Source organism: Borostomias antarcticus, assembly GCF_949987555.1.
Source record: "Borostomias antarcticus genome assembly, chromosome: 16".
NCBI classification, from domain to species: domain Eukaryota; kingdom Metazoa; phylum Chordata; class Actinopteri; order Stomiiformes; family Stomiidae; genus Borostomias; species Borostomias antarcticus.
The window spans coordinates 15,141,356-15,168,839 of record NC_140249.1 but is presented as its reverse complement, the minus strand read 5'-3'; the positions used below and the strand labels follow the sequence as shown (position 1 = coordinate 15,168,839).

The following is a 27,484-nucleotide window of genomic DNA, read 5'->3' as shown; positions in this document are numbered from 1 at the left end:
AGTCTGACGATGGAGGGGGGGAAGAGATGGAGGAGGGAGAGTCTGACAGCGGGGAAGATGAAGATGAGGAAGATCACCCCGATGACGAGGAGGAGGAAGAGGAGGACGAGAGTGATGGTGAGAGGCTTTAAAAGTGTAGCCGATATTAGTCTGTGATGAAACTTTGACTGGAGACAACGAGCGATTTAAAGTGACAATATCAGAATCAGAATTTGTTTTTGATATTTATTGCCATGCAGTTTTTCAACATACTAGGAATTTGCTTTTGGTCAATGGTGCATAACATGGAAACAACATTGGACAGGGGGCAGGGACGAGACAGGGCAGTGCAAAGAACGAGCACAAAAGGCTAGTGCAAAAAAAGGATAAGCTAAGAAAGAACAATATACATAAACTAGTGCAGCCAGTGTATATACAGTGAGTATGCAGAGTGTAGTGTATAGGTGAGTGTGTGTATGTGTGTGTGTGTATGTGTGTGCGGCGTGATACAGGTATGTGAGTGTGGTCCGTCCTTTTTGTTCCCTTTTTTTTCACAATCAGACAAAAAAACAGCACAGAACAGAACAGAGTGCATCTTGGGTGTGGTCAATATGTAGCTTTTGCTCTGAAACACCACCACCTCCCAAATCAAGCTGTAGAACTCACTGGCAGAGATCCTAGTGGCATTTTTTTCATTTTTTGGGGGTGCAGACACTGTATTTTAAAAATGTCTGTAGCAGAGCCAGAAAGCGGTCTATGTAGAGGTAGTCTCGTGATACCAGACTTTCGAGATCTCCGCCTCTGAAAGTCTGCAGACGTCTCCATTGAAAATCGTCGCTAGAGCATCGCCGAAAACCGACGCTACCAATCAGAGCCACTGTCTGAATCTCCAATAGGGTGAAAGACCAGAAATGATGTCCTCCAAACTGGAGTGGAGAATTAAAACAAAACATTCACGGCCCCATTAGAGAGGGCCGCCCTAAAGACGCTGGATTGGTTCTGCAGTGCAGGCTTTTTTCAATCTCTCATTGTTTCCAGACACTTTTAGCGATGAAATCGGACGAACGTCGTCAGTCTAGTTGAGCGCACTGCTTTGAGACTGACTTGTGAGTCTTAACATTGAGGGTCTGATTAACTGAGCCGTCTCTGTGTATTATAGCTACTGTATATAGAAATATTTAAATGCTTCAAATCCTACCAATTGTATATTAAGTGTTGGTTTTACGATAATCTGCTTGACTGGAGCCTTCTCGAGTTTCAAAACGTCACTTTCCTCGGCAGATGGGGAAGAGGAGGATTCTGGGAAGGCCGTGGAAGGGGCAGTGGGAGGAGCTGACACCGGAGCGCTGAGCTCAGACGAGGACGCGGAGAAGTGTCCCATCTGTCTCAACTCCTTCCACAGCCAACCCGTGGCCACCCCGGAGAGCTGCGACCACTACTTCTGCCTGGAGTGCATCCTGGAGTGGTCCAAGGTGGGCGGGACTGACCTCTTCCTGTTATTCTTTGTTTGTTTTTAAAGCCTTCTATGTGTTATACCGTCGATAGCGAATTAGAGACCTAAGTCTCAATTGATGAAAACTTGTGTTCTGTTAGAATGCCAACTCTTGTCCCGTGGACCGGATCGTCTTCAATAACATCTACCTGAGGAAGGACTACGGAGGAAAAGTGCAGAAAATGGTGAGTCGTCGTCAAACGTCACGTTTCTGTTTAATGGTAAATGATAAATGGACTACACTTATATAGCGCTTTTCCACCTTAGCGGCACTCAAAGCGCTTTACAATGGCCTCTCATTCACCCATTCACCCATTCACACACACATTCACACACCAATGGCGGTAGCTGCCATGCAAGGTGCTAACCTGCTCACTGGGAGTAATTTGGGGTTAGGTTAGAACGACCTGCTCTACCAACTGAGCTACAGCTTTGTTTAAATGAGCGAGCCTGTGTCTGGGTTAGGGATGCCTGACTACAGCAATAATACACATTAGTGTGTTTCATGTGCTTGTGGCTCAAGCACGGTCGTGCTAATCCTGTGTGTGTGTGTGTCCCTGGCCATGCTCAGATCACGGTGCAGAAGCCGGTGAAGGAGGGCCAGGAGGACCCGGTGGACCTGGACCTGGAGCAGACCAGCTGCGAGGTGTGCGGGGGGAGTGACCGCGAGGATCGGCTGCTGCTCTGTGACGGCTGTGACGCAGGGTGAGGAGATGACGCCGCCGTCCCCGACGCGTGATTGGCCCTCCTCGGCTCAAGTAGAAGTTGTCTTCTAGATTTCCTAGGAAGAGTTTTTGACAGATACATCCAACCCAGCGTGTTCCCTGTCATGGAAGGTACCACATGGAGTGTCTGACCCCCCCCCTGGATGCGGTTCCTGTGGAGGAATGGTTTTGCCCGGAGTGTGAAGCCAACAATCGCCACACAAGTAAGCACTCACGTCAGACTCGTATTGAATTTGCCATCGCTTGCAGTCGGGCAGTACAGGATGTTTTTGAAGACGTGTGAGAGCAAGAGGTTGACCTGCATTTATCGTTGTCTTTGTTATCAGAGCACTTCTGATTAGTAAGGGACAGAGGGCAACATCTTGTGTGTTAGACAATGTGCAGAGCAGTGTTCATTTTGAAAGGAAATTTTGTTTTAGTCATAGTCTTTTGACTAAAATGCTATTTAGTTTTAGTCATATTTAAGTCATCTGAGTTGTTTGTTTTACTCTAGTTTTAGTTGACTAAATAGCATTATGATTTTAGTTGACTGAATCTACAGTAGATTTAGTTGAATAAAATCAAATGTGTTTAGTTAGTGTAGTGCATTATTTAACCATTTCTCTAGAATTTCCATACTCATGTACTCTTGGAGGAACCATCTATTGGACTGATGGACGAAGCTGCTGAATAACATTTGTGTCTCCTCGCCTGTATGAGTTTTTTCAGCGTGAGCCACAACTTTCACAGAAATTTCTGCATTCTGATTGGATCTCTTCCCAAATCGTCCCTCCCTAAGATTTCAGTCTAGATTTTATTTGTTGACAAAAATGTCAATAGATTTCATCATAATTTTGTCATCATAAACTAGTTTTTATTTAGTTATCGTCTCGTGACAAGAACTAAATAAAGGTCGTTGCCAAATAATTTTCGTCATAGTTTTCATCGAATTAACACAGGTGCAGGTTTCTTTCTGTTTGAAATCTGGCAAACAATAAGCAGTCCCAATAAACCTTTTTCCTTATTATTGAGAGTTGAGACAGTTTGGCAGTAGCAAGCAAGTAGAGCGAACTGTCTCTGACAATTAATAATAATTCATTACTGGACCTTGTGGGTCTTTATTTGCCACACATGACACACAAACACACGTGAGTGAGCGGTGACAGTACCCAACACACACACACACACACACACACACACACACACACACACACACACACACACACACACACACATACATCTCCCGTGGTCTGCATGTCTCCCACCCAGGCTGTCCACCTGCAGGGGCAGCCAGGAGCAGTGTTCAGGAGCAGGGTTCAGCAGTGTTCAGGGGCAGTGTTGAGGAGCAGGGTTCAATAGTGTAGAGGAACAGGGTTCAGCAGTGTTCAGGAGCAGGGTTCAGCAGTGTTCAGGAGCAGGGTTCAGCAGTGTTCAGGAGCAGTGTTCAGCAGTGTTCAGGAGCAGGGTTCAGCAGTGTTCAGGAGCAGGGTTCAGCAGTGTTCAGGAGCAGTGTTCAGGAGCAGGGTTCAGCAGTGTTCAGGAGCAGGGTTCAGCAGTGTTCAGGAGCAGTGTTCAGCCTCATCAGTGGGGCCTGGGGACCAAGTCAGAGTGGTCAGGGACCGGACTGAAGAGCCATCTGTTCTTCTGCATGTTTTTATATTGGGGTTCTTGGGAGGAAACTCTTGTGAACACAGGAAGAACATGCAAACTCTGCACAGAAAGGCCCTGGAGATACCCCACCTGAATACCTGACCACCCTGGGGAGATACCCCACCTGAGTACCTGACTACCCTGGGGAGATACCCCACCTGAGTACCTGACTACCCTGGGGAGATACCCCACCTAAGTACCTGACCACCCTGGGGAGATACCCCACCTGAATACCTGACCACCCTGGGGAGATACCCCACCTGAATACCTGACCACCCTGGGGAGATACCCCACCTGAATACCTGACCACCCTGGGGAGATACCCCACCTGAATACCTGACCACCCTGGGGAGATACCCCACCTGAGTACCTGACTACCCTGGGGAGATACCCCACCTGAGTACCTGACCACCCTGGGGAGATACCCCACCTGAATACCTGACCACCCTGGGGAGATACCCCACCTGAATACCTGACCACCCTGGGGAGATACCCCACCTGAGTACCTGACTACCCTGGGGAGATACCCCACCTGAGTACCTGACTACCCTGGGGAGATACCCCACCTGAATACCTGACCACCCTGGGGAGATACCCCACCTGAGTACCTGACTACCCTGGGGAGATACCCCACCTGAGTACCTGACCACCCTGGGGAGATACCCCACCTGAATACCTGACCACCCTGGGGAGATACCCCACCTGAGTACCTGACTACCCTGGGGAGATACCCCACCTGAGTACCTGACTACCCTGGGGAGATACCCCACCTGAGTACCTGACTACCCTGGGGAGATACCCCACCTGAGTACCTGACGACCCTGGGGAGATACCCCACCTGAGTGCCTGACGACCCTGGGGAGATACCCCACCTGAGTACCTGACGACCCTGGGGATATACCCCACCTGAGTACCTGACGACCCTGGGGATATACCCCACCTGAGTACCTGACTACCCTGGGGATATACCCCACCTGAGTACCTGACGACCCTGGGGATATACCCCACCTGAGTACCTGACTACCCTGGGGATATACCCCACCTGAGTACCTGACGACCCTGGGTAGAACATCCCCAGTGCTGACATCGTTCCCCCAAGAGGGAATCGAACCTAGGACCAGCTGTAGCCAGAAACCCACCCAGTCCTCCCTTCTGCAACCAAACTAAAGAGATTTTTGACAACAAAGTAACAACTAAGAGGGCAAAACCAAACAAGCCTGTCTTAAAGTCTACTTTAAATATACAAACAAATTGATGACACAGATTTCCGAATTGTACACACTTTGCACGGTCAATATTTCATTTATTTGCTGGTTTATTTATCAGGGACAATGCACACCCACCAACAGTCAAGCATGTACATGAGCCAGAGTTAGCCTCAGTGCTAGTCTAGGCTAACTCTGTCCAAATGTGTAAAAGCCACCCTAAAACGTGTGGCCCAGAGTGTTCCCTCACTGGCACGTCTTCTCTCTGGCCGACTCAGGGGGCTCCGCCGAAGAGCTGAGCGAGGCGGAGAGTTCGACCAGCGCCCGCCCCACCACCAGCCGCCCTCGCCCCCCTGCGACGGGGCCCACCCGGGCCATCGCCCGCACCCAGCAGAGCGAGAGGGTCCGCGCCAACGTCAACCGCCACCGCATCACACAGGCACGCACAGCGCAGGTTTGGCATGAGGCATGCACTTCCCTGTGTGTTCACTGCTCTCAGCTACTGCCCCTAACTACTATTATATATATATATATAAATATATATATATATATGGGCGTACATTTTAATGTTTTATGTATGCTTGACGTGTGCTAAACAAATTCCCCTCTGGGGCAATAAAAGGTTTCAATTCAATTCATATAAAGCGACACAAAACATGGACGAGCCGACTGCAAAATGCTTGTTTTGATGGGAGACACGAGACAAATTTCCATGTAACCAAAATGGATGCCATATGTTATGTTTTCTTCCTGGTTAAAAACATGTCTAGTGTGTGTTCTGTCATGGCTGTCCTAACCCTACTCATCAGCTGTGAAGGTTCTGTAAAGTCGGGTGTGTGTGTAGTGTAGCGTGACCCTGGAGTCCGAGGAGGTGGGGGAGCGTGCGCTTGTGTGTGTAGAGTGATGCAGCGTCAGCGTGTCCCCGTCTCCAGCTGGCCCCCAGGTTCCTGATGCAGTCCACCTGGTTGGACGAGACCATCAACGCAGTGGTGGCGGGACTCAATACCGCCGTGTACGTGCGCAATCTGGCGCCGCGCGCAGGGACCAGCAGGAGGCGCAGGACCGGTGGGGACACGCGCACACACACACACACACACACACACACACATATATATAAAACACATTGTTACAAGCTCGGAGGCCGCAACTCAAAAGACAAAACGCAGAACTGGATGCAAATAAAATCATATATTCAACATAGTACATAACGAAAAAGTTAACAAGACAAAAAGAATATGGTCAACATATGGCCAACTGAAGACAGGGTAAGAGCCACTGGGCTGAGCTATATTGCCACCTACAGTTTATAGCCCGGCCCCACCACTTGACACAGGTGCCTGCAGTTGGTCAATCAATTACTGTAGGTCTCATCTGCTGCACCTGGAATAAAAGAACAGACTCGCACACAAAGACAACAATACTACCAACACCCACTCCCTTAAAGGGGAACAATGGAACAATCATTTATTAAAAATAAATATTATTCTGGAGGCTACATGACATAATGGAACAAATACTACAATCTGCTCACGCGACCGCAGATTGTTCGGACACGCCGGGAAACCGTGTCATCGACATGCAAGCGCTACCCAACGGAAATCCACTGGAGCGGAGGGATCCATGACGGGATTTCAGCATGCCAAGTCCCGCTCTTGTATGCGGCTGTATATCGCTTCATCACTACTACTACTGTGTTCCGCCACCATGACTGTCAATAAACGTCTTGTATCTATTGAATTACAGCTTGCTAGCTAGCTAGTTAGCTGGCTAATGCTACCTGCTGTAATCGTCACATTACATTACATTACAGTCATTTAGCAGACGCTTTTATCCAAAGCGACTAACAATAATTGCATTAACATAGGAAAAACCAATGGTCCTCATTCCTGAACGTTTTCTTAAGTGTCTTCTTAAATGTCTTCTTACGAACTCCGTAAAACCAACCCTAAGAAAGATCCCCGCCGGATTCATGAATGGGTGGAAATGTGTTCCTAAACCGCCAAAGTCTTCTCAGCTGTGCTCCCCTTCTGAAGTTGAATGCGCGTTCTCGTATACCTGGATTTGCATACATAAACGCCCCGCCAGCTCCTTACTACAGGGTCGTGTGCACACAAAATCCCCAGACAACACAGAAAAAGTTGAGACGTTCCCAATTGACATGCTTGATGTTGAAGGTCACGTGCAAATTAGTTTTATTCGTCACATGCAACATAGCCTACCAGTAAAATGAGCAGTGAGATGTTTCTCCACTGCCTCTTATAACGTGCACACTAAGCTTAAGCAAGGTGAAAGAAACCAATACAAAATAACAAAAGAAAACAAGACGGTAGGCCTCTATATGGACTTTTAATACAATATGCAAAATATATAGCCTACATGAAAGGGATGGGATGTGCTGAGAGCAGATTGAATTGTAGCCTACAGTTTAGTTAAATGCATGAGTACTTGGATCTTGATAGGTCCTTATGTAGGACCATATGATATATTTGAGTTATGGATATTCACATATTTACAGTATTTACAGAATGTAGATGTGTCCATTCTGACTATGGAATATAAATTGCTGTTGTGCTGAGTCTGAGTATAGCGACTGAGTTTAGTGCTTATTTATTAATTCACTGCCATTTGCAGTGTTTATGTAGTGCTTTTATTTATTTTAGGACACCGCGATGCCTTGTAGAATCATGAATGTGAAACGTAATTGGAAATGATACAAATATCCTCGTATTTATGATTATGATTATTATTCAAGCCTAGGATGTCTGTAGACTGGATGTGAACACAATCGCCTCGGATTTCTCATAAATTCAGCCCTTGCGAAAGGGCGCACTCCAATCTGGTCTACCTACGACTGCATTTCTGCGTTCTTAAATCCTGTTCTTAGATAAGAACAAATCCGAGATAAGAAACCATTCAGGAATGCCAGAATTGTCCCGGGAACTTCGTAAGTGGAGTTAAGAAAAAAAAAAATCTTAACTTCTTCTTAACTGCGTTCAGGAATGAGGTCCAATGTACTACTACTTGCAAGAACTCACAAGTGCATCTTCTTTCTAAAACAAGTGACTAAGAGCATAATCTAGTGCTGAAGGCAAAGTACAGTACAATCTAAAGTACAGCGCAATCTTAAGTACAGTGCAATACAATACAATACAATAAGTGCTTAGGAGGGAGGATTCTTGTAGTACTTCTTGAAGAGATGAGTTTTGAGCCTGCGACGAAAGATGGGCAGCGACTCTGCTGTCCTGACATCAGTGGGCAGTTCATTCCACCACTGCAGGGCCAGGACCGAGAAGAGCCGTGACCGTGTCGATCGACTGCAGGGGCCTCGAGGTGACGGGGCAACCAGTCGCCCCGAGGTAGCAGAGCGTAGCGGTCGGGAGGGGGTCTAGGGTTTGACCATGGCCTGGAGGTAGGAGGGGGCTGTTCCTTTCATTGCCCTGTAGGCTAGCGCCTGAGTTTTAAACTGGATGCGAGCCGCTACAGCCTGACGAGAGCGGGATAACTGACTTGACTTGCGCTGAAATCCCGTCATGGATCACTCCGCCCCAGTGGATTTCAATGTTCTGTTGGGCAGCACTTGTATACAATTTAATTGCAAAAGTAGTTGAAATTCGATACTCCATTCATTTTGCCATTGGGATGGGAGGCTGTTAACTTTGATTCTACCGGTTTCCTGGCGTGTCTGAACAGTCTGCGTGGGCGTGAGATGGTTGCCCTATTTGTTCTATTATGTTATGTAGCCTCCAGGTGAATATCTATTTTTAACAAATGGCCATTGTTCCCCTTTAAGATGACACCCATTGGTGTCACTCAAAATGTCTCTGGGATGTTGGGAATGGGACAGGGTGGAGGTTAAAACGGCTTAAACCGCTAGCTCTTGCAAACTCATTGATCCATTAGGCAGGAAATTGTGTTCTAATATGTATATACACTATATTGCCAAAAGTATTCACTCATCTGCCTTTACACGTATAAGAACTTAAGTGACATCCCATTCTTAATCCATAGGGTTTAATATGACGTCGGCCCAACCTTTGCAGCTATAACAGCTTCAACTCTTCTGGGGTTTCCACAAGGTTTAGGAGTGTTTATGGGAATTTTTGACCATTCTTCCAGAAACGCATTTTTGAGGTCAGACACTGATGTTGGACGAGAAGGCCTGGCTCGCAGTCTCCGCTCTAATTCATCCCAAAGGTGTTCTATCGGGTTGAGGTCAGGACTCTGTGCAGGCCAGTCAAGTTCTTCCACACAAAACTCGCTCATCCATGTCTTTATGGACCATGCTTTGTGCACTGGTGCACAGTCATGTTGGAACAGGAAGGGGCCATCCCCAAACTGTTCCCACAAAGTATGGAATTGTCCAGAATCACTTGGTATGCTGAAGCATTCAGAGTAGAGGTCTTCACGGGTCGGGTATACCCGAGGGACCCGAGACCCGACCCGAGACCCGTACGGGTTCGGGTCCACGTTTCCTCGTTTTATTATGGTCAGTCGGGTCCGGGTCGGATCCCATTCTATTACCGTCGGTCCCGGGTCTGTTTATCATTATGTGTAATACCCGAGTGGATCTGAGAAGATCCGTGATCAGCGCAGCGCTGAATCGTTTCTTTTTTTTAATCATTATTTTCTTTTGGCGCGCAGCGCTGAATCTCACGAGAGAAACGCATGCGTGATTGCGAGTTGAGCAGGGAAAATAGCAAACAAAGAAAGATGGACACCGTTAGCAGCTTGTCTGATGTTAAACTAAAGTGACAGAATAATGAATATAAAGAGGTCAAACCCACCGGCACCTCTTCTGTCTGGGCCAACTTCATGCATATTGTCAACAAAGAGGAGAAGAAAGTAGGCGCTGTTAAGTGTACTACGTGTGGCGGACTGTTCCGGTTTGATTCATATAAGACAGGCACTTCGCATCTTTTAAAGCATGTCAGGTCATGTCAAAAAGTGGCACAAGCTTCGTTAGGTCTTTCTGTTTTGATCGATTATTTGATTGATTGTATGAGGCTACCATATTTTGTAGGGAGACTACGACCTGATAAAGTTTTTAGCAGTGTGGCATTTTAGTAGCAACTTTAAATAGTCTGTCGGATCCGCCGACCCGACCCGAACTCGGGTCTCTGTCCTAGGCTACTCCTGCTCTCGGAAATTTATCGGATCGGGTCTGTAATGTCTCGGGACAAATTCGGGTCGGTATATATATTTTTTTCAAATGATCGGATCCAGTCGGATCTCGGAACGAATTTATCGGATCCATTCGGGTTCGGGTCCGTCTTTTTGGACCCGAGAAGACCTCTAATTCAGAGTTCCTTTCACTGGAACTAAGGGGCCAAGCCCAGCTCCTGAAAAACAACCCCACACCATAATCCTCCACCAAACTTCACACTTTGCACAATGCAGTCAGACAAGTACCGTTCTCCTGGCAACTGCCAAACCCAGAGTCAGACCCATCAGATTGCCAGATGGTGTGATTCGTCACTCCAGAGAACGCGTCTCCACTGCTCTAGAGTCCAGTGGCGGCGTGCTTTACACCACTGCATCCGACGCTTTGCATTGCATTTGGTGATGTATGGCTTGGATGCAGCTGCTCGGCCATGGAAACCCATTCCATTAAGCTCTCTACGCACTGTTCTTGAGCTAATCTGAAGGCCATATGAAGTTTGGAGGTCTGTAGCGATTGACTGCAGAAAGTTGGCGACCTCTGTGCACTATGCGCCTCAGCATCCGCTGACCCCGCTCTGTCATTTTACGTGGCCTACCACTTCGTGGTTGAGTTGCTGTCGTTCCCAATCGCTTCCACTTTGTTATAATACCACTGACAGTTGACTGTGGAATATTTAGTAGCGAGGAAATTTCACGACTGGACTTGCTGCAAAGGTGGCATCCTATCACAGTACCACTCTGGAATTCACTGAGCTCTTGAGAGCGACCCATTCTTTCACAAATGTTTGTAGAAGCAGTCTGCATGCCTAGGAGCTTGATTTTATACACATGTGGCCATGGAAGTGATTGGAACACCTGAATTAAATTATTTGGATGGGTGAGTGAATACTTTTGGCAATATAGTGTATTTGTAATATTTGTATTTGTGTTGACAATGTACTGCTATGCTATTTTAGGCAACCTGAATTGAAGATTACCATGACTACTACTTATGGTATATTGGTGTGGATGTAAATGTAAAATTTAAAGAATAATTGGGTGGTATAGCATGTATGCATACAGTAGTTTGTGTTGTGTGTTTTATGCCATCAGTGTGTGTGAATGTGTTAAATTTACACTTAGGTCCAATCTCAATACTCCCCCTTAGCCCTAGCCCCTAGTTTTGGAGTGCCCTCAACTGGGTGGTGGCCCTTCAGAATGGAGCCACAAAGGATAGGGGTTGAAATCTTTACCTAAGAAATGGGACACCACTCGCTACGTCTTCAATCAGGATTTTATTAGTTGCCTGATTTTCTGTGGAGTCCCTGGGATGTTACAGTATGATTACTATTATTATAGTGACAAATCTGGCTAAATTTCAGGACGGAACAAAACAGATTGATCAATTATACAGCCAGGAAGCATGTTTACATATCGGCTGTTAACGTTAGTCCTGCCCATAGAAATGCACTGATATCAGATGAGCAGAGAAGTGCAGAAAAAATGCTACTGGATTATTTTTCGGACTTCATGAACAGGACATGGAATCAATTGTCAATCAAAAATAGTTGTTTACACAAAGTTCTATTGATTAGATTTAGATTAGATTCAACATTGCACTGTAGCCTATTGGAACATCAAAATGCTGTTAAGTTAGGCCAACAATGAAATGCAGATGACATTGTGAATAGCGATTTTTTTGTGTCATAACGATCCAATGACATGTTCCTTTGCATCTACTTTAAACTATTTCCACAGATTTTACAATTTTTTTATGTTTATTTGTGAAGATATTGGGCTTCTTTCTCATATTTTTTCATGGCACCGGAAGCTATGTTTCATATCACTGCCTCAGTTCGCAAAGCATTCTGTGAGTTTTCATCTACCCCTCGGTTTCAAATCAGCATCTGAAAACCCTTGTTTTGAAGGGCTGTTTGAACGTCCACTAGCCCTTGATATGCCCCCTAGCCCTCGAAGCTAAAAGGAATGGGACACACTACCCTACGCGTGAACCCGCAAAATGTAGGGGTGGGGCTAAGGGCTAGGGCTAAGGGGGGTGTCAAACCTGTATTAGATTATCAAGTAGACATCAGGGGCTCATTATGATGCAGTTTCAGATTTGTGAAACCTTTGTCCTATTTGTGAAAGCAAGAAAAAGGGCGATTTCACTATTTTTCCCCCATTTAGACCATATTAGACCAGGCCTAGATCAAAAAACACATGATTTACACCTGTCAAACCTGTGCTAGATTATCAAGTAGACAACAGACACTCATTGAAATGCAGTTTCAGATTTGTGAAACCTTTGTCCTATTTGTGAAAGAGAGAAAAAGAGGGATTTCAATCTTTTTTGTCCATCTAGACCACATTAGACCAGGCCTAGATCAAAAACCACATGGCTGACACCTGTCAAACCTGTACTAGATTATCAAGTAGACATCAGGGGCTTATTATGATGCAGTTTCAGATTAGGGGTATCGGGATTGGGCCTTAGACTTCTATAAATGTAGACTATTATGTTTCTGTTATCTGTATTAAATGTTTTTATGCTATGGACTCTTGGAGGAATAGCCCAATAGGGCTAAAAGGGATCCAAATAAACAAACAAAACAAACTGGCTTCATGCACAGACCTGGTTTTGGGTGATACATGTGCCTCTGCTGTGTGTTCCACAGTGAAGCGCAGGAAAAGTAAGAAGTCGTCGGGGGAGAAGGGCAAAGCGGCGGGCACAGGGGTGAAGAGACGCCGGCGGAAAGCCAGGAGAACCAAGTCCAGGAGAAAGCTGGTGAGCGTTTTCAACACGCCCGCACCGCGGAGAACGTACCCGGAACGTAGTTGGAATGTATCTGTGAATTGCCGTTTATGTACGTGCCGAAAGCTGAATTTGCGGCGTTCCCCAGGTGGCGAAGAAGCAGCCGACGTCTCGTGGCCGGATAGCCCGCAGCCTGGGCATAGCGAAGCCCAAGAAGGGTGCAACCCTCCCCTCGGTGTACCGCCCCTCGGAGCACACCCTGGGCAGCATGCGAGCCGACATCGGGGCGGCCTCGCTCTCCGTCTACGGAGACCCCTCTGACCTGGACCCCTTCAATAACGGGTAATGGCAGCTTGTCGTATCGTGCGTGTGTGTGTGTGTGTGTGTAGCACGCGTGCGTCCGACTCAACAATGTCGATCGTGTCTCCTCAGCGAGGAAGAGGAGCAGCAGGCGACGTCGCTGCTGGACGCCAAGAGGCGGGGCCTCTCTCGCTCGGCCCTACGCTCTCACCAGCCCGTGGCCCGCCCAATCACCGCCGGCCTCTCCAGGTATACCGCCCCCTCCATCAACGACTCGCTGGTCATCCCGTACCCAGTATACTGTTCACTTGAACATGCACTCCCCCAATGCACACTCCAAACTGCATTCTTCAGACATCGTTGTGTGATTTATCCGCGTCCCCAGCTCAATTGTAATCATTATACACACGTGACCATTTACAGTGTGACAGTAAGTACTCGGTCAACACATATTTGCATTTCTATACTAGCCGTGCCGTGAAGATGGAGATCCTAAATTGGGGTCAGCTATGAGAGCGCTGTCCCCTGTGGTTTGCCGTGGTGTTGTAGGCAGGGCTTGAGTCTGCCCCAGGCGGAGGAGGAGGCGCCCGCTGTGCCCGACCTGCTGGGCAGCATCCTATCAGGGCAGAGCATGCTGATGATGGACAGCTCCGACGTGGTCATCAACAGAGACGGCTCCCTCAAGGCGATCAAGCCAGGTGTGTGTGACTCTCTGCTTGTCCTTATCCCTTCTCCAGTAGTGAATATCACACTGGATGCTAGATCACGACAGTGACCCCCCCAGCCCCCGTTTCTAACTACGCTTCTTACATTTTGGGTTTCAGCGAGCGCGTCGTCGTCTTCGCCGATGCTGGGCGGCTCCGGAGCGACGGCGACTCCCCAGGTCACCCCGGGGGCGTCCCCCAATCCCGGACCCGCCGCTCTCTCTCCGCACCCCAACGGAGATGTCCCCGGACCCTCCTCCTCCCACAGCTCCCCAGGACCCTCCCTGTCCCCCCTCACCCCCTCCTCCCCTGCCCCGGGCCACCCGCGCCTCCCGCCCCCCTCTGCGCCTGGGCCTAGCCACCGGCGGGCCGACACCGTCGGACCCCCCCGCAGAGGCAACCACCCTGCCTCCGCCGCCCCAGACTCAAGCTCCAGAGGCAGAGAGACGGCACCCCCCCGCCCCCAGGCCAAGAAGGCCGGCCCCCCCAAGCCGGTGTGGGTGGATGTGTCGGTGCTGCCCAGGATACCCAGGATCAAGCGCGAGAGCGGCGGCCAGGCTGACGGCGGCATCAGCAGGGGGAGCAGCAGCGGCAGTAGCAGCAGCGGTAGCGGCGGCGGCGCTAACGGCAGCAGCAGCAGTAATGGCTTAACGGGCAACCGAGGTCGGCAGCGCAGCTTGGACCAGCAGCCCCAGGGGAGGCCGGAGGGACCGACCCACAGACCCGACCGACCGGGGCCCTCCTCGGGCTTCGCCAACTCCTTCTCCTCCTCCTCCTCTTCCTCCGGCTCCCCGGCCAACCCTCCCCAGCGCTCCTCCTCCTCTTCAGCGGTGCCGTCGTCGTCGTCCTCGACGGTTTGCTTCCGGATCAACGCCAGCGGGAACTCATGGCGCGCCCGCCGGCTTGGGGCGGCGCCAAGGGGAAGCGGCGGCCTTGAGGCGGGGAGCTCGGAGGACGAGGAGGAGCGACGGAGGAAGGAGCGCAGGAGCAAGCAGAAGCTGCTGACCTCGCACGCCAAGGTCAAAGAGGAGGCCGACAGATACGACCCCTTCCACCCCACGGGCTCCGACTCCGGCAGCTCGGACGGTGAAGCCGAGAGCCGGGCCGCGGACCGCAAGCCCCAGCATGCTCGGGGTGAGACGAAGCTTCCTGGTGTGGGAGGCAAGGCCGGCGCAGGGCAGCAGGTGAAAGCCGAGACGCAAGAGGAGGCCGTGAGCCAGGCTACGGACCGCAAGCCCCAGCATGCTCGGGGTGAGGTGAAGCTTCCTGGTGTGGGAGGCAAGGCTGGCGCAGGGCAGCAGGTGAAAGCTGAGACGCAAGAGGAGGCCGTGAGCCAGGCTGCGGACCGCAAGCCCCAGCATACTCGGGCTGAGGCGAAGCTTCCTGGTTTGGGAGGCAAGGCCGGTGCAGGGCAGCAGGTGAAAGCCGAGACGCTGGAGGAGGTGGTCGAGAGCTCAGGGGAACTTGTTAAGGTGAAGAAAGAACCACAGCCCTCAGACACCAGGGACTGTGAGAGGCCCGGTGAGAGCCCAAAACACGCACCCATACCTGGGGTAAGCAGAACCACCACTTCCCTGCCTGACGGCCTGGTTTCTTTTAAGACTGAGAGGCCAGAGGAGAAGAGGGGGCTACAGGGCCAGTCCTCCGCCAGTACCCCCTCCCTCCAGAAGATGGCTCCTTCTGCCTCCAGCTCTGCCCCCAGCCTCCCCAGAGAGGGGAAGGTGAAGACGGAGGTCAAAGAGGAGCCCAGGGACAGTCCAGACAGGTCCAGGTCCCAGTCCCCCCACAGGTCCTCAGGCCAGATGGGGAGGAGGAGAGGAGAGGAGGGGAGAGAGAGGAGGAGCAGACGTTCGGGGTCCAGGGACAGGAGGAGGACGCACTCCCCCTCTGAGAGCTCCGACTCCGGGGCCTCCGAGAGGTCAAACAGGACGAAGAGACGCTCACGCTCTCGCTCTAAAGACAGGAGAAGGTCAAGGTAATGTCTTTTTTTTCATTTTTAATCCTGTATTTCTCTTCTGTTTCTTAGATCCAGTCTCTGCGGAAGTCATGGTAGTCTCCTTTGCTGACTGTTTTCCAGTCTCGGTGGATGTCTTGGTAGTGTCCTTAGCTAACTTTGTTTTCCAGTCTTTGTGGATGTCTTGGTAGTCTGCTTGACGAACTGTGTTTTCCAGTCTTGGTGCACGTCTTGGTAGTCTCCTTGGCTGTGTTTTCCAGTCTTGGTCTTGGTAGTCTGCTTGGCTGACAGTGTGCTTTCTTCCCAGGTCTGGGTCCAGCTCCAGCAGCAGAGAGCGAGGGAAGAGGAGGAGGCCAAAGAGAGGGAGCAGGGAGAGGAACGACGACAGAGGGAGGAGCCGAAGAGACAGGGGACAGAGGGTGTGCAAGGACAAGAGGCGCGCTCGGTCCCGGTCCAGGTCTCGTTCACGGTCCAGGTCCAGGGATAGGAGGAAAGACCACTCCAGATCACAACCTTCATCATCCTACTCACGCTTAAAAGACAAGGTCGAGTCAGGGTCCAAAGACAAGAAGAGACCGCGGTCGCGGTCACATTCGAGGTCGAGAGAGAGGAACAAGGACAAAGGATCATCAAAGGGTCCACAGAAAACAACAACAACAGCAGCAATAACAACAACATCATCAGGGTCGTCCTCCGCTCTTTCATCCAAGGAGCCGAAGGAACAGAGAGAGAGGAGAAGAGAGAAGGAACCGCCTCGGGTCACCGTAGAGGCAGCAGGAAAGGAGAGAGATACCAAACGAGAGACCTCTTCCTCCGTCTCAGGGCTGAAACCCCTCTCCATCTCCCAGGTCAAAAAGGAGAGCGACCACGACCACCTCGGACCAGCCGGCCGTACCTCAGCCAAACCGGTCGCGGAAACCAAAGTGGCCAAAGAGGTCAAGAAAGAGAAACTCACTTGCTTCGATATATTCGGAGAAGATTCGTCGGACGATGAGCCGAGCGAGAAAGGGCGAACGCAGGCGGCCTCCCTGGGCGCTATCAAGGACTTTTACCTGAAGAAGGAACACAAGGAGATCAAGAGAGAAAAACCGGCCCCTCCCAAACGTGAGCCTGGTCCCTCGGCGCCGTCAGGTGAGAGCGATAAACAACAGGTGTCCATGGCCACCATCAAGATCAAGTCTGAGCCTCTCTGGTCTCAGTTGCCTCAGCAGCACCACCACCCCAGCGTCCCCCCACCCCCCACAGCACCTGCCCCCCCACGCCCCACCACCACCCCCAGCCCCAGCCCGACTCCCCTGGCTGCAGTCCTAGCAGACAGCCAACAGGAGTCCACCTCTCTACCCCCTCCGGTGCCAAAGGCCCAGCCAGAGACACCAGCCGGTGTCCTAGCAGAGATGCCAGAGACACCAGCCGGTGTCCTAGCGGAGATGCCAGAGACACCAGCCGGTGTCCTAGCAGAGATGCCAGAGACACCAGCCGGTGTCCTAGCGGAGATGCCAGAGACACCAGCCGGTGTCCTAGCAGAGATGCCAGAGGCACCAGCCGGTGTCCTAGCAGAGATGCCAGAGACACCAGCCGGTGTCCTAGCAGAGATGCCAGAGACACCAGCCAATGTCCTAGCAGAGATGCCAGAGGCACCAGCCGGTGTCCTAGCAGAGATGCCAGAGACACCAGCCAATGTCCTAGCAGAGATACCAGAGACACCAGCCAATGTCCTAGCAGAGATACCGGAGACACTAGCCAATGTCCTAGCAGAGATACCGGAGACACCAGCCAATGTCCTAGCAGAGATACCGGAAACACCAGGCAATGTCCTAGCAGGGATTCCAGAGACACCAGCCAGTGTCCTAGCAGAGATACCGGAGACACCAGCCAATGTCCTAGCAGAGATACCGGAGACACCAGCCAGTGTCCTAGCAGAGATACCGGAGACACCAGCCAATGTCCTAGCAGAGATACCGGAGACACCAGCCAATGTCCTAGCAGAGATACCGGAGACACCAGCCAGTGTCCTCGCAGAGATGCCAGCTGTGAAACAGGAACCTGATGAGGCCCCTGACTCTGACGAAGACTTCAACGTGGACATGATGCTGGACAACCTGGACTTTGTGAAGAACGAGACGGCAGAGACGGCAGAGGGAGGGATGGGTGGAGCTGGGATCAAGCAGGAGAGGGAGGCGGAGGTGAAGACTGAGGGAGAGCTGGTGCCAGCGACGGCGGGAGCCAAGAGCAAAGCCCCCGGGGGAAAGAGGGTGACCTGGAACATCCAGGAACCGGAGGGCGCCCCCCACCCAGAGAGGACAGGCAGTGAGTATCCCCTGGTGACGTGGTTGGATTTCTGTTGAAAAGTAGGCTACGTTTCAAAACCACGACTAGTTTGACTAAGTTAAGTTTTTTATTTTATTTTTTATTTTTAACTAGGTTTTACTTCGAAAACTACAACACAGAAAGCCATCATGATGGTCCTGTGTGTTACGTGATTGGTGGCAGGGAGTCCAGTAGTTGTTCTAAGTATTTATCCTGTCCTCCTCTCCCTCAGAACTGGCTCTCTACAAACTCAGGTTGAAACAGGAAGGAGCGCGCAGACCCACCTCCATGCAGGTACAGCCAGTTAACCCTCTACAGCCAATCATGTCTCTTCTGTTGAAGAACTGTGCATGAGGATGTTGATCCAGACATGCTGTTCCTCTGTCTTACTATATGGAGCATATCTATGTGTAATGTACAAGGTCCAAAACGCAGACATATGTTTAAAAACATCAATCAATCAAAGCTTTATTTGTATAGCGCATTTCATACCCAGAGGCAACACAATGCGCTTTACAGAGAACAAGGGAGGTGGGCAGACGACCCACCCCTACATATTCCAGAGGGAAGCAAAAAAACAGTATCACCCAGGGGCCAGATAAGTGAGCTGTAAAAATTCTTCCCTGACCCCTCGAGAAAAACATAGAGGGGGGGGGGTACAAGTACGTAACGTGTGTGTGTGTGGGGGGGGGGGGGTACAAGTACGTAACATGTGCCAGGGCTTGACATACAGTCAGAGGGCCAGTGGATTTTCAAAGTTACTGGCCCCAATGTTGTATCACTAGCCTGGAAGATGTAGCCACATTTTGCTAACGCTTAAACAGGACATGCATGGCAGGCATTTTATAGAATCAGATATCAGTGGTTTGTCATCGAGTGAAGAGTGGTTGATCATCATCATGCTTCAGAACAATGACGTGATACAAGTACATGTAAAGTCAATGTTTATTATGGTGCTTCTGGTGAAAGGTGGCTCCTTTTTTCAGTTTTGCGAGGTTTTTTGCCGGCAGCAGGTGCCTTCAGAAACATTTTATTAGCAGCTATCAGCTATGTACAAGGTATTCGGCTGGCTTGTCTTCACATTCAAGCTCTCGCACTGGCGCGCTACCACGGCCAATCAGAGTAAAGGCTCGGAGGTTTATTTTTTTTGTCATGCGAAGCTTACAGCTGGGGCGAGTTGAACTTCAGCCCTGACAAAATGTAACAAACGTTAAACGGTGGTGTTAAACGGTGGTGTGTCGGAACACTGCTCATTGGGTAACACAGAGAAAACGTGTCGTTCAACCTGGAAAGCATAGCAAAATATAAACGTTTTGTCAGGCTGAACTCACTCGTGATCATTGCGTCTCTGTTGCTCTCTGCCTTGTTTGTGGAATTTGACTGCAGCCGTGGTACCTGCCTATTCTCCAAAAACGATTCGTAGTCACAAATCTCTCAAAAATGTGTTTTATTATGGGATTACAATTGTAAGCTTGTCTGTCTATCTATCTATCTATCTATCTATCTATCTATCTATCTGTCTGTCTGTCTGTCTGTCTGTCTGTCTGTCTCTCTAAAAATCAAATCCCTCTCTCTATATATAGATATAGATATATACGTATATCTCAAAGTTATATTTGCACTGGCCTGAGCGGGCGATTGAAAAGCGTTATTTACTGGCCCGGAGGTGTTTAAGACAGCAGCAGGCCAGCGGGCCAGTGCTTATGTCAAGCCCTGTGTGCAATGAGGTTCATGTCCTTCTCTAAACGGCCAGAGGAGGGCAGTCTTTGCCCAGTTAGTTCGCAGTAGTGCTGACTTCACAGTGAAGCTTCATTCCATTGGCTTTGTACCCGTACTCGGCACATGATGGGTCATGTGACTGAAACTGCAACTGGGAGGGCACTTTGAGACGAAATGAAAGTAAAACCATTCCGGGGAAATCAGAACTGAAAGAGTGTTTTTCTGTTGAGTCACCAGTGATGTAATCGGCAGAGCACTCCTTGTTTTAAGCGTTGACAATGCGCTCCTTTCACTCTGTTACAGTGGGAAGTGGATTCTTGACTCAGGTTGTTGACATAATGATCACAAATATATGATCATGATATAATGTCAATATTGGCCTCATTGGAATTTCCTTGTGTAACGCAGTGTCTATATGGGCAAAGTCACAATAACTAAGGTCTTTGTTAACCTTATCAGAATCAGAATCTGTTTATTGCCAGGAAGTTTACAACATAGGAGAATTTGTTTCGGTCAGTGGTGCATAACATGGAGACAACATTGGACAGGGTGCAGGGACGAGACAGGACAGTGCAAAGACAGGACAGTGCAAATGAGCAGTACAAAACACAAACACAAAAAACAATACAAAATGGAGTGCGATCAATGTGTACACAATGAGTGTACAAAGTGTAATGTGTGTATACAGTGTGTGCGACCATCTCATTCTCATCACTAATAACCGTTTACAGTTTACTAATATCCGCTCAGGTTTACATCTGACCATCGCAGCCCTTATTTGACCCTCTCTGCCCTCCATAGGACAAGTTTGGGTCAGTGCCTGGCGGTGACCCTTCTTTCCAAGGCTCCAGGAAGGGCAGCGCCCACAGTCTGACCCCAGCAGGGCTGTCCATCCCCGGGCAGGGCCAGGCCACAGAGGGCGTCTCCGAGGACGGAGCCACAGATGAATCCAGAAAAGATAAGGTGAGACCTTGAGGGAACGGATTCGACGAGCTGAGTCAGTACTGCACATTTAGCCGTCAGTGCCTTAGGCCTGGATTACACAAATGCGTATTCCCTGAAAAAAGCCTATATTTTCCTCCGTGTGCGCCTAGCAATTACACGATCCCAGCGGTAGTTTCAACTTGCTTTAATGTGTTTATGTTCAGTACTGTGCACAGTCTTTTGTTCATTTGCTATAGTCTATAGTTCAAAATACTAACATTACAATAAACAATACAATAAAAAGTAACAGCAATTTCGTGTTTCTAAAAGCCTCCCTTAGCCTCCCTAAAAACTGAAGCAGTTCGCTTTGGCACACTGCTGTGTAACTATTATTTTTCTTCCAAGCGTCTTTATAAGAGATACTGTAGAACTCTTCTTTATATGATTTTGACTTACGTAATTCTAAACAGCTTCAATTATGTTGAGGCGGTGTCCCTGAGGAGGCCAATCTAGTACTGTAAGTGTTCCATCTGCAGACCTCTGCTCCAATAGGTCTTATTTGTGTTTGGACTTTGCAGTATGTTTGGGGTTGTTATGCTGAAAGATGGAAGTTTTCCGTCATTTTCCCGAAAGTGCAGCATGATGAATCAAAATCTGTTCCTATTTCTCAGTATTCATCATTCCATCAATTCTGACCCGTTCCCCTCCACCCTCAGACCATGGCAGTGCTTCACATGAGGCCTCAGACAGGCTTCAGTGTTCTTCTCACCAACCCCTCTTCCACTACTTCCATACTTACAGTATTGGCGGCTTTGTGAACCAACAGTTTCAAATTTAGACTTCGTCACTCCATAAGACTTTCTGCCACTAGCTATACTGCCATGTCTTCTACTCATTGCCTTTCCACAAGAATGGTTTCTAAACTGCAGCGCGCCAAACGAGACCAGAAGACTTCTCACAGTCGAAGCGCGTACTCTGGTTTCAGATGTCTCTGCCAGGTGCTGAACAAGCACTTCCCTGGATTCCCTTCTGACCCTTGAGGAAGCGACCTTTAAGTACCGTTCATCAGATGAGGAAGTGACCTTTAGGCACTGTTCATTAGATGCAGAAGGCTTTTTGGGTCTTTCTTTTGTTTCTACAAAATTCTTTAGGACAGCTTGAACACAAGATATAAATAAACATTAGTAATTCATGTTACTTTTTATTGTATTAATGTTTATTATTCAATCTCATGTCATATAGTGTTTTTATTCATTCATACTTTTCTTGGGTGACGTAAGACTTTTGCACAGTACTGCATGTTTTCTGATCCGAGAAATAATGTAATAGTAATATTAATAATAATAATAATAACTAGAAAGGGTGCTCAGACAGCACAGGGCTCCGCCCATTAATGCATGTTGTTGGTGTAATCGAGTTGAAATGGTTAAACTCACTTCTCAGTATAAATATAGCACATTGAAGAGACTTTTAGGCGGTGTAACTGATAAGTGTCCATGCCTCTGAGAGGGGTAGAGGGGCACTAGCCATGTGTCCATGCCTCTGGGAGGGGTAGAAGTAAAGGTAGAGGTAAAATATATATCTATCCGCTGGGCGGAGCCAATAATACTAATAATAATAATAATAATAAAACTAAATTGTAGCCTAAACCCAGCAACACATGGAAATGTTTGTGAGAGCTTCTGTGTGAGTGCCACATGAAGTAGAAGTACAAGCAGTAGACACTGACACTTTACTGCTGTCAACAACAACAACATCTACAACAATGGTATGTGTACCTACTGTCCTCTGTCAACAACAACAACGTCAACAATAACGGTATGTACTTTGCCTACTGTCCCCAGTACATGAAGAAGCTGCATATGCAGGAGCGAGCTGTAGAGGAGGTGAAGCTGGCGCTCAAACCCTTCTACCAGAAGAGAGACATCACCAAGGATGAGTACAAGGAGATCCTACGCAAGGCGGTCCAGAAGGTACACAGCCTCGACTAAATCATGTTCTTTATGCAAAAACACATCTGGGACAGTTCCCCTTGATACTATGATATATTATATTTTCATTTATAATGCGCCCCCCGTCCAACTTTGACATCGTCCCAGGGCGCAGCCTGGGGAAAGAAAAAAAAAAAAAGTACATTGATGACATTTAAGATGACATGTACAAACAACCAGCCAATCAGACAGACAGGGGGGGACATTTAAACGTTACACCTCAGCCATACAAAAGCACCAAACTAACTTGGAGAACATCTTGATCAAAAAGATGGGTTTTAAGCAAGGCCTTAAAAGTGCCTAGGGAATTGGCGGACTTGATATTTTAAAGGTAGCTTGTTCCACAATTTCGGCGCCATCACTGCAAAAGCCCCATCTCCTTTCATTATCAGGTTGGCCCGCGGGATCTTCAGACCCATTCGGTCATCTGATTTGATCTGATCTGATACTAGCACGTAAACGGCCCATTGGGCTGGACCTTATGAGCAACTGCAGCTCTCACTCTTAGCGGTTTCTTAGGCACGCATGCCTCTAGCAGGTCCATTCTTCCTCCAAGCCATCCGGTACCCCAACCACTCTAGTCAGTGTAGACAGTGTCACTATACCCAGTGTACACAGTGAAAAAATATCTAGTGTATATAACAACACCATACTTGTTAATGCAGATGACAGCATATCTCACACCCGGGATTATGTATTCATAGCTATAGCATGTACATAACCCCCCCCCCCCCTCGATTATTTGCTTATAACATACTTATAGCATGTACATAATTCATCCATACTGGTACTTTGTATTTGATCTTATATTGTATAGATGTGTCATTTGTAAACTGTGTATGTGTAACCTATCTGTAATTGAGCACATCACGGAGCCGGCAGCAACATTTCACTGTGTTTGTACACCGTACGTTTACATGTGACAAATAAAGATCTGAATACGAATCAAAATACATTGTTACAGAAACATGGCAGCCCCAGTCGTCTTCATGCTGTGAATCAGATGAATGATTTGACTGGGCTAACGTTTACCCTTATTAAATTTTTGGGATGGCTGTTGTTCAAGAGGTAGAGCGGGTCATCTAATGATCGTAGGGTCGGCAGTTCGAATCCCGGCTCCTTCTGACAACATGTTGAAGTGTCCTTGGGCAAGACACTGAACCCCACCTTGCTCCCAATGAGCAGGCTAGCACCTTGCATGGCAGCGGCCGCCATTGGTGTGTGAATGGGTGAATGAGAGGCCATTGTAAAGCGTTTTGGATAAAAGCGCTATATAAGCGCAGTCCATTTACCATTTTTCTCCTTATTTTTTGGAAGGTGTGCCACAGCAAGAGCGGGGAGATCAACCCAGTGAAGGTGGCCAACCTGGTCAAGGCCTACATCGACAAATACCGACACGCCAGGAAACACGGAGGGAAGAGCGCGCAGATGGAGGGGGCCAAAGACTCCGACAGCCCCTGATGACGACCAGAAGATCCGGATCCATCCTCGTAATACCGGAAGACTCATCCCAACCCTTTTCCTGGTCTCATTTGATTTGGTCTGGATGGTGATACGTCGTGAGAGAATCCTGGACTCTTTGGATGCCCTGACAGACACTTGATGCTGTCCTGTTTTGGGGTGGGGTTGGAGGGGAAATAAATTTTGTTTGTATATTGTTGAAAGGATTTATAGAGCAGGCAATGTCTTGTATTTGTTAATTTGAATTTATTTCTTTGTTAGGAGTTACTGTATCTCAAGAGGTATCTCGTTTTCGAGAGGGTCGTATAGTAACAGCAGGCCACAAAACAGACAAATACAATAAATGAAACATACGAAACAAAACAACATACAACAAAACAAATAAACAATAATATCCAGACTTCTGGCATACACTCGCAAACGTCAGCTTGCATTTCTGAAAGGAGCTTCAAGGACACAGCCATGTCTATCCCCCATGTTGCCATGTATACGGTTTCAGTCTTCCGTCTTAGAAACAGCCCTTGGATATCCGCTCCAGTAACTGAGTAGCCTAGCCTGGTGTAGCTAACTACAGGCAGAATGGCTGGAAGGATGGACGCCATGTTGTATTCTAGTTTTCTATATATATGTGTGTGTATTTATCAGTGGCAATAATCCTCATTTTGTTGGATAAGTGGTGTGAAGAGTGATGTTTGCATTAGTATATATATAGTATATGTACAGGAATATATTACATTAAAGAAATATACTGTATGCAATTTTGTAGAAAACCAACAAGGGACAAATATGAATGATTTAGGATTTTAGATTTTGTGGAAAGATACGATTTTGAAATATCAGTTTGTGTTGTCTTCCAGTTGAGTTGAATTGCTTCCATCGTATTATTTAGATGCCTTGTCTCTGGGTTCCTTTGATTTTGAAGAGTTGTATTTTGTGATGTTTCTTTGTGCTCCTGAGGGCCCCGTGGAGAGTTACCTACTGATCATGACACGAGGAACCGGGTCACCGCGCCTTAGCTCAGATCTGTCTGCTGTTCATCGATATCAGTCGGTTTAGGTTGACCAGTAATGTGCCGAGCACCCAGTGAAAACACTGTTCTTGAGTCGAGCTTGTATGTCTGAAGCTGTGAGTGCTCCACCATCTTCAGACACAGTACCTGGTTTTTCTCTACTTGAACTGCGGTTTATAGTTTGTGTAGGATCAGTTTTGTCAAGCTTATTGGAAAGCCTCTAACTGCTTCGTGCCCGTCTTGCACCCCAAATTATGACGACCTTAGATGGTTATCTGAACGTGATTCACACTTGATTGTTGTCCACCGAGCGCTCACTTTTACCAGGGAAACTACGGATCACTTCCTCACTTGTGCAATCACTTTCACGGTTTTGTGTTTTTCCACACAGTAATCTTGTATGTCTTTCGTTTGATATGCTCATGTGATTGTCAACAGTTACATAGAAGAACGCGTACCGGAGGTGAGCATGAGAGGTGGACCTGCTGTGGACGTGCCCTGTCCCTCCTGGGATTGTAAACAACAGGTGCTTGAGTTGATCTGAATGTTTGTCTCTTTTTTTTTTTTCTTCATTCACTCGAGGCTGCGTTTCTACAAAAGAGGGAACACAAACGAATTAGGAAAACAGGATTTGTCCCACTTCATTCTTTTCTGCCGTTATAATGTATTAACTTGATTTGCTAATGTTAACATGAACAAATGTGTTCCAGAAAATGACTAGCTGCATCTGAAACAGTCCTTCCTAAAGTGTGAGGAGAATGGTAGAAATGCCTGTTAGTGCTTGTCCCCACACTGACCTGCTGGGGCTAGTGAGTAGTCATTGTTTGCGGGATTAACTGGGACAAACGGAGAGGATGTTCCCTCAGATATTGAACTGTTGTATATCTGTTCTCCTGCCTGGGCAACCTCCTACTCTGCCTTCACATGCCTGTACACGTCTGGAACTAAAGGTTCCAACTGACTTTGTAAATACTTCTCTGGGACTAGGTTTTAATAAAGAAAGAATAAATCATTTATGTCTTTTTCTTTTTCTCTAGATTTGATTTAACCTTCCTGTCACCAGAAATACTGATCGTTTTCCCAGGAAGAACCGTGCTGTTGTTAGACTACAGTCATCCAGCAAACCCATAGATGTCATAGCTTTCCGGTAATGTTTTAACTGTCGGACGCGTTGCCACCCACCAACAGCACTCCCATAAGTCTTTGCAGTAAGCCTTACAAATCTCACTCCCCCTGCCCTGGAGAGCCACACTAGTAGTTTACTGTGGTGTTCTGACTTTGACCTGTAGCACTGTGCTATCTACGCTTCCTCCACCTACATACATAGTTGCATACTGTAGGACAGTAGACCAAAGGTCTGTACTGCAAGTATCACTGCTGTCCATCCTGCTGAAGAGTTGACTTTGAGCGGTGAAATACGCAAGTGAAAAAGTAGTCCCAGGCACTCTGAAATCCATTACAAAGCCTTTATTTTAGTGGCATATCATTTAGAAAACAGTTGCCCTCTAGGAGCTGTATGGACGATACACGGCCTGTGTTTTTAACTTTTTAATTAAAAAAATAAAGGCTTTTTAATGGATTTTAGAGTGCCATTTTCCTCAATGACTAAGAAGACATTTATTTCAAGTGACTTAGCAACATGCACTGATCAAGATCAGATCGACAGATGCTTTTAAGGTGTTTCATAATCACAACATATCCAGAGGTCAGGTCAGAGGTCAGCTTCAACAGGGGACAGACCTCCTGTACATCAGCTATAGAGACAAGGACATTGTGTGTTATGTACAATGAAGCAGTTCCATGCAAATTACGTAAAGTACTGGTACAGAGCAGAGGCCAGGCCAATATTAGCACAAAAAGATAGACTTTATTAGAATGATAGTGCATAATAAACATTGTTCCTTTCAAGAAAGTGCAGTTTGGTGTTCAGTTTTGCGATAATTAGTGCAAGTCTACACAGTAGCAGACCCCCAAGAAGACAGGCCGACGTCATGGCGGCAGGAAATGGGGGTCCTAAAAATCAGACAGCGATGGTTCAGTCTAGATGACCCATAGGGGCAGAGAGAAGGGACTTCTTCCGTTGAAGAGTAAACACCACTACACTACGACACCCGAGCGCTCGTCAAACAACAGACAGGGAGAGTGACTGGATTTTGACCTTTTGGAAACAGCTCATAAACACAGGTGTGGTGTG

General features: G+C 48.0%; 1 protein-coding gene across 1 annotated transcript; it reads left to right on the top strand.

Annotated features, from left to right (window-relative positions):
- On the top strand, positions 1-26,213 carry phrf1 (PHD and ring finger domains 1). Its single transcript, XM_084451094.1, has 17 exons — positions 1-117; positions 1,261-1,451; positions 1,573-1,656; positions 2,043-2,176; positions 2,308-2,399; positions 5,309-5,484; positions 5,963-6,095; positions 12,845-12,954; positions 13,070-13,263; positions 13,354-13,470; positions 13,771-13,919; positions 14,046-15,900; positions 16,187-18,186; positions 18,419-18,480; positions 20,707-20,868; positions 22,674-22,802; positions 24,138-26,213. The coding sequence occupies exons 1-17, from the start codon at positions 27-29 to the stop codon at positions 24,279-24,281; spliced, it is 5,823 nt and encodes a 1,940-aa protein (XP_084307220.1). The 5' UTR covers positions 1-26; the 3' UTR covers positions 24,282-26,213.
- The last annotated feature ends 1,271 nt before the right edge of the window (positions 26,214-27,484 follow it).